At 39.3% G+C, this 7,636-nt stretch overlaps 1 protein-coding gene across 2 annotated transcripts in view; it reads left to right on the top strand.

Moving 5' to 3' along the window:
* Positions 1-816: 816 nt before the first annotated feature.
* Positions 817-7,636, top strand: part of LOC146519221 (copine-9-like) — a 205,727-nt gene continuing 198,907 nt past the window's right edge. The window contains exon 1 of one of the 2 annotated variants that reach the window (XR_014874280.1): positions 817-1,268. Coding sequence is in view for 1 of the 2 variants with exons in the window: in XM_085161093.1 (XP_085017219.1) it covers positions 1,192-1,268 (77 nt within the window). In the remaining variant the exon portion in view is untranslated. The remainder of the gene's footprint in view (positions 1,269-7,636) is intronic. The other variant, XM_085161093.1, reaches the window with a different exon arrangement.

The raw sequence follows: 7,636 nt of genomic DNA, 5'->3' as shown, positions 1-7,636 counted from the left end.
TGTGTTTGGCTGATTAGACACTTGCAGGTGTATTAAAACAGCTGATGTAGATGGGGTGTAGATTGCTGTGTTAAGCCAGCAGAAATAAACCTTTATAGCCTGGCATTAAAAAATAACTGCTGATTGGGTTTTTTAATGAGAATGAGGTAAGTAATCCATGTCTGTGTTCTTCCAAGAGAACGATGGGTTACTGTGGACATGTCCAACTGTGTCAAAAACACAAGGGCTTGTTTGCCCTTTACTGTGGTGAAAATAAGCCTTCATAGCTGTGAGTTTAATAGAAAGTTGTTGGACATTCAAATGAATGGAAAACATACTGTTAATTAACATTTATATGGCTCTGTTTGTCTAAATCACTGAACATGCTGGTAGTCAAGCAGTGAAGCAGCTGGTGGCAGTGAGAAGTAACGTCCGGGGAGAGCGGTCACACAACCTGACCACGTTAGAGCGTGAGGTTTTTGTTAAGTTTTTATTTTAGTAGAATAAATTTGCATATTAGCTAAATATTTAGTTTCCTGTAACATTTAGTTTTAAATATAAAAAGTTACAAATATTTTTGTAAATTTGTAATTTACAAATTAATTTACAAAAGTGACTTGAAAAAACATGTTTTACAAGGTTTGGAGCTAAATGTGGAAAAATGTTGCCGTAAATTTCAGCATGTTTCAGTTTACAAATGGCGCCCCATATGGTTTTGCCTCAGTTTGTTTTAAAATTTTAAATAGCGATCTGTGTGTATATAAATATAAAACAATCTTATAATGTTCTCGAAAAGGTCTTTCTTTGCAAAGGCTCCCTTTTGTTTTTTTGGGCACAGATCACTTTCCATACCAGGTTCCTTGTCGAGCCCAAATACGGCTGAAAGATTTGTGGATGTCTGTCTCCACCTGGCGATGGAGTTAAGAGGAAAGAGGCGTGGAGAAGCTTGAGCATCCGGTTCTGTCAGCTTCGCTCTCTCTCTCTCGCTCTCTTTCGCCGTAAATGAAAGCCTCATCCTCAGGTATGCCTCCTAACCCGATGCGCTCCAGCGGCAACAACTACTACTACCGGAGGCGGCCGATTCACTCTCTCGGTTTGATGGAACACACACACAAAGCCAAAGGAAAATCTGCGCTGTAATAAAAGTACGAACTTCAGGGACTGAGAACAACTGATTTAAAGAAAATAAATAAATAAAAAACAGCCTCGGCCATGGCGACAATAGGGGATTTCGACCCACTCAACTCCACCGTACCTGCTACAAAGATTGAAATCACCGTTTCTTGCAGGTAAGCCCCGGATCTTTGAGCTCTGACAGATTTAGACATTACTGGATGTTTGTAATTAAAGTCAGTTGTTTTCTTCCAGGTGTTTGTTTTATTTTTATTCAATCCTATATTCTCGTGCGTAATTTTCTGCCCTCGATACACTTTTCCATGTTTCCATTCCAGTGTTCCTTGTCTTTATCCTGGGCTAAACAACTCTTTTTTTTTTTTTTCTTTTTTTTTTTCCCTCAAAGGAGGAATTTTTACATGTGCTGTGGGTGTTTAAGTGCGTGGGGTTGCAGCAACCAACCGTAGCAGGATTTATTCCGAGTGCCTCGGAGAGCTCCGGAGAGTGCAACTCTCAGATCACACGAATATCTAGATATTAAATGTACCATCTGTTAAAAAAGAAAAGAAAAAGATTCGCACGCCAACAGTGTTCAGTGTTCAAAAAATAAAAAATAAGTTATGGTCTCTTTCAGTTGTTTTATATCTTAATTTATAAGCAGGATATCAGAGCACGGAAACCGCGCTCCAGCACTGTTACAGTAGTTTGTAAATAGTTATTAAAATCTCAATATTTTGTATTTTTAATGAGCCCATAGAGCAAGAGAATAAGATGCACAAGTATGCAAGGTGTTTAAACGTGGTCAAAGTTTTGATGTGTACCAGGAAGAGGGTCTAAAAGCTAAGCGACATAAAAAATGAAAACGCGTCCGCTGGAGTTCATGCAGCAGGATGAACGATCTCCTCCCAAAGGTTGGCTCAGGTACATTTGACCTCCAATGTTTAGATTTCATGAATTCCCCGCAAAAAATGATAGAAAGAGGGACTGGATGAAAAAAAAAAAACACTAAAACAACAACATATGCTCACCAAGAAAAAGAAATCTCACCCTTTTAATGTCTTTAACACACAATGTGCTGTGAAGACACTTTTTTTTCCTCTGGTTTTTAGTCATTTTTCTTTCAGATTTTCAAAGTGCTGTTGCCATTTTTCAAGGAAATGTTTCCAGTCAGCCTCACTGGTGTAGTTTAGATGCACATATATGATTTAACTGAGATAAGCATGTGCTGTAGCCATGACATGTTTTGAAAATGGATTTATGAAATGCAACGTTGACACATTTAAGCAGGTAAAGATACAAAAGCACCCATTCACCTTTCCATCCATCTATCCATCCATCCTTCCTTCCTTCCTTCCTTCCTTCCTTCTCCATGTATCCATTTAGGGTTGCATGGCCACAGGGCCAGGACAGATAGACAGATATACCATTCGCACTGACCGTTATGGGCAATTTAGAATGACCACTTAACCTAACTCCATTAATTTCATGACTTTGGACTGTGGGAGGAAACCGGAGTACCCGGAGAGAACCCAAAGAACACAGAGAGAACATGCAAACTCCACACAGACTCCAGTCAGACGGTGGAACTTCTTGTTGTGAGGCAACAGTGCGCCGACATGCTGCCTGTCTTAAAACAATCATATTTAACGTTGTATTAGTTTTCCCAATCACTTTTGAGACGTTCAAAACTGGGATATTTCTATAAAATTGGCTGTAAATTCTTAATAAAAGCTGAATAAAAGCTGAAAATCTTCACTTCAGTCACATCTTAATTGTTTGATTTAAAACCTGCTGTGGTGGTGTACAGAGACACCATTGCCAAAGAATATTTAATTGTCCAAAACTGTGTGTTTGAGTAGCTCACTCATTGTTGACGCACACAGACTTGCTACACGTAATGTTGAATTATGGTCCCAGGCCCTAAGGAGCTCCAACTGCCTGGGCTTCTTCCATATCATTCCTTTTTTATAATCCAATTAATCTTTCATTTCTAGGCAGTTTGCAGGTCCTTGCTCTCCTCCAAATAAAAAAAGAGTTCTGTGGCTGTAGCTTAGGAGGTGAGTCAGTCTGCAGAAGATCAGTGATGGACATCTAGTTCCTCCATTCTGCAAGTCAAAATATCCTTGGATAAGATACTAAACCCTGAGTCCCCCCCCCCTATATTCATGTGTGTGTGTGTGTGTGTGTGTGCTTTAGGCACTTAGACATAGAATTTCCTTCTTTATTTGCACATAGCAAATATTCACTTTTTGATTATTTGCTTAAAAGTAATTAATCAGTAATAACAATTATGAACACTGTTATTAACACTGCAGGCCTGCAGCACCTTTTTCCATATTTAAAATTGCATCGCAGATCCAAATTTTGGTGAGCATTAGGTTATTTATGGTTGACGTACATGTGAAACAATCATGAATGGAACAATATGCAACGTTGCATTTGCAGGGAGATGATTATTTATTTAGATGTTAATTATTACATTTTAAGGAGGAGATATATGAACATACATATGCTATGCTCGTTATAGCACGAAGATTAAAGAAATCAATGAACTAATTGATAATCGGTGCTAGGAAAGGACGAGGGACAGAGTCACCAGTCTGCCACAGGGTCAGGACTGATGTACCATTCACACTGGAACGACAACTTAACCCAACCCCACTAAGTTCATGACTTTGGACTGTGGGAGGAAACCTGGAGAGAACCCAAATAACACAGAGAACATGCAAACTCTGTGTGTTCGTGCGTTTGGCACTGTGGGAATCAGGCAAATCTGGTAGCTCTTATTTCATTTGCACTGCCAGAATGTGTCTGCTCTGATTTTGCAAATTGATTTTCACCTGCTTCTCTACGCTAATCATAGCTCGTTATATGCTATGGGTGGGTTTAAAACTGAAGTGTTGGGGAAACAGTGACAGTGAGATTTATGGCTGAGCAACTGGAGACCCTTTGAGTTTGGTCCTGGCCCTTATTCAAAGCTTTACAAAAAGGAAACACTGACACAATTTTTAAAAGTTATGTATGCAGGTCAGCACTCTGTAAAATAAGCCTTCAGTATATTTAATTAAAACCTGAATCCTTCAAGGGAAGCCAATGTTTGGAGGACTAACTCTAGTTTTCTTGATATTTGTAAATTGAGTTTTTAAATACTTGTATATGTTAACATCAGAATTTTAATATTAACTGATAAATCCTATGCATCACTTTAATTATGAAGTGACAGCATGGATATTTTTTGTATTATTTACATTTTTTAATATTTATTATTTTTATTATTATTTGTTTAGCTAAACATAACAGAAAATTGGATGCCTTATAAATATCTGTCTTTTGCATTTCAATTAAGCAAATTTCCTCATCAGAATTAAGTGTCTGACCACTAAGCATCCATGTCTGTTGTTATCCTCGACATCTTTTTATAATGAATTGTTTCACTTTCATTTCAGTTATGTGATGGTAGCTATCTCATATATTGAGCTGTTTTTGTTCCACAAATCGGTGAAAGCAATTTCAAAAATTGGCACGAAGCCACAGCTGGCTGTCCTTCCTGCATAGATCACCTGTGTCAGACGTTGAAAGAGAAGTTCATGCATCCTCTCAGACAGCAGCATTTCCATGTCCTGGGTCATGTCTGTATGCTGATAGTGTCTGAAGACGCTGATCGTGACAAGCTGTTCCTGGACCTCAGTGTCTCTGGGCACCAGCAGTCCAGAGGGTTTAGGAGGGAGCTTTCTCAGCTCCCTGACACTGACAGAATAGGGTTGGCTCAGTGGAAGGATCCTCACTGCATACAGATCGAGCACACACAGCTGTGAGTAAGGAGACAAGTAAGGGAAGTAAGTCATCAGGAGAGGGAGACTGTGTTTTTGAAAAAGTGAAGTAACCTTGTTGTGGCTGACATTATGGTGCTAAAGCTTTGAGCTCCATTCATCAGAACAGGTGACCAATAATGCTGATAAACATCAGTGACCCAACAGGAAACGGTGACTCTCTAAACACAGGGATCCTTAATCGTGTTAATCATGGCTGCATTTCATTCAGATGGATCCTTGAGTAGCTTGACCTCCTCACAAACTGCTAATTGGCCCCTCAGTGGGTCAGTATTTCCACCAAAGACACCACAGTGACACTGACACAAAGCTGCTTTCACACTGTTTGCGAGATCTTACAACAGTTCATCGTATTTTTTTTTCCTCCCATGTCCCATGCGGGGCTCCGTAGTAACCCTCTGGGGTCCAGGGTATAACTGGCCATTTTTGACTACTTTTGATGTTTCCTCTACATTTCACCTTTAAAAACTGTTTATTTATTTATCGTGAGGTTATTTATTTCAACCTCACGTGTCTGAATTTACAGTTATGTTTTCATTTTGACTGTATTAATACACAATATAATATTATAATATAATATTAATACAATATTGATCAATTGATCTAACATCAGACAAAAACATAAAATCAGAGTAGAAAAAGTTACATTTTTACTGTAACAACCACAAACATGTTTATTGAATCATATTTCAGAACTTTAAATGCAAATATACATTGACAATTTTAAAATCATATGCACAATCTTTGCAAACAACAAGGTTTTTGCAGCCATTTACCTTTCACCCCCTTTTTAATAACCATTTCAAACTATTTACAGAACAATCAGCTGTTCTTCAATAAGATGCTGCACAAATTATTTGTGCCACTCCAAATATTTCTGTCCACTATAAAGGAAACATCACAGCCTGATACCTGCAGGTCTGACAGCAGCAGGTGTATCACTCCTGTTTCTACCTGGAGACAGCAGTCGCCTCATTGTTCTGACACACAACACAAAACTATCCACAACACTACACACTAACTACACAAGATAACACATTAACTACACACTCCAAACAGGCTAAAGGTCACAAATCTCTCACATCTCAAAACTCTCTCTCCCTCTTTTTCTGCTGTCTCTCTCTCTCTCTCTCTTGCGGTCACTCCTAAAGCTTCCTCCTCTTCCTAAACAACCAAATGTCAAGTTGCCATATTGTTTTTGATGTGGTGCATTTTTCCACCAGCACGAACGGGCTGTTTTTTGTTTTTTTATCTTTTGCTCATAAGCAGAGAGCGCTCGCTGCGCTGTCCTTAGACAGTAAACGTGACGAAACCATTGAGAAAAAAACACACGTAGATATTGTTGATCATGACTCTGGTTTCTATCAACTCAATTTAAAAACTGGTATATATCACCTTGGTGGTTTGTCATCTTAAAGTGGTTGTGTGATTGGCTTACCACGACAAACAGCAGCACTCATGCGATTGTTTTGCCCTGAGCTCCAGCTGTTGTGCCAAAACGTGATCGTCGGGCAGAAAGTGATTGCCGCCCGCGGGAGCCGTTAGTAATGCCGTTACTTGTAACAGTTATTCCTATCACTGATAATGTGACGTCAATTTTGTACAATATCATCCGTGGTAAACCGTGGCATGTTTATTGGCTAATGACCTGACACATTGTTAGCCAATGAGCACGATGTGTGCCTCAGCCAATAAGTACAATATAATTCATGAACGTTTAGAAAGGTTGGCGTTTGGGGCTTGATGTTTCTGATATATTCATAGCTTTTTCTTTTCGAGCACTTAACTTATAAAATATAATCGCGTTGCCTACTCTAACTCTGATATTGTGAATGTGCCTTGCTGCTTGTGCATGTCTCGCCTCGAGCTTTGTCTCAAGTTGTGAATCATAAAGATCAACAGCAGTCAGTGCATGATTGCACAAATTGTGTACAAATGCAAACCATCAACCAGAAGTAACATTTTAGTCACCTTAAAAGTTCAGGAAAAATTTGGAGTAGTCCATGTGATGGTACTGAAAATGAGCCGATCAGATCTGCAAACACACTTCAATCTTAAAGGTGGATGCCAACTCTGGGTCCTCTCAAACTGCCATCTCTCTCTAGGACCTTTGAACCGAGTCTGATCTGAGCTGCAGCTCTATACGCATCAGCCTCTTTCATCTCCCTTTGTCTAAGAAAACCCATACCTGATGTCTTTTGACACATACTTGACATTTGGATGATTTTAAAAAGATTTCATGTAGCACACTGTCTCATTATTGTGCAGATGTCAACACATCTGCAGTAGAGGTTACCTGGAGGTGAAAACGACTCGCCTGCTCTTTGACTTAGCTGCTATAAATCTTCAATTAAGTCATCCATGCTTTTAGCATGAAGACAGTTTTGCTCCTTGAGAAACAAATCAGTCTCTACGCACTTGATGTCCCAGCTGATCTATTTTCAGGTATCGTTTTTTCCGTTGGGATTTCTTCCTCAAACAGCGCAACAGTCGTGTTACAGCTCAAAGCCACCGCAGCTGGTAATGAGGGGATTGCTTTTCCCATTGAGGTTAAGATGGCTGACACTGGGATTTCTGTTCAAGTGGGTTAGACATGAGTGAAACGGGGAAATGAGAATCGTTGTTTTATGCAGAATGAGTGCATTGATTGGAAAACAGGCTTCAACTGATTGTTCTAATGCAGCTGCTTGATGTCTCATTGGCACAAAAATAGA

Source organism: Neolamprologus multifasciatus, chromosome 5, assembly GCF_963576455.1.
Source record: "Neolamprologus multifasciatus chromosome 5, fNeoMul1.2, whole genome shotgun sequence".
NCBI classification, from domain to species: Eukaryota; Metazoa; Chordata; class Actinopteri; order Cichliformes; family Cichlidae; genus Neolamprologus; species Neolamprologus multifasciatus.
Note: the sequence above shows the minus strand (reverse complement) of the source record. Positions and strands in the feature narration are given on the sequence as shown.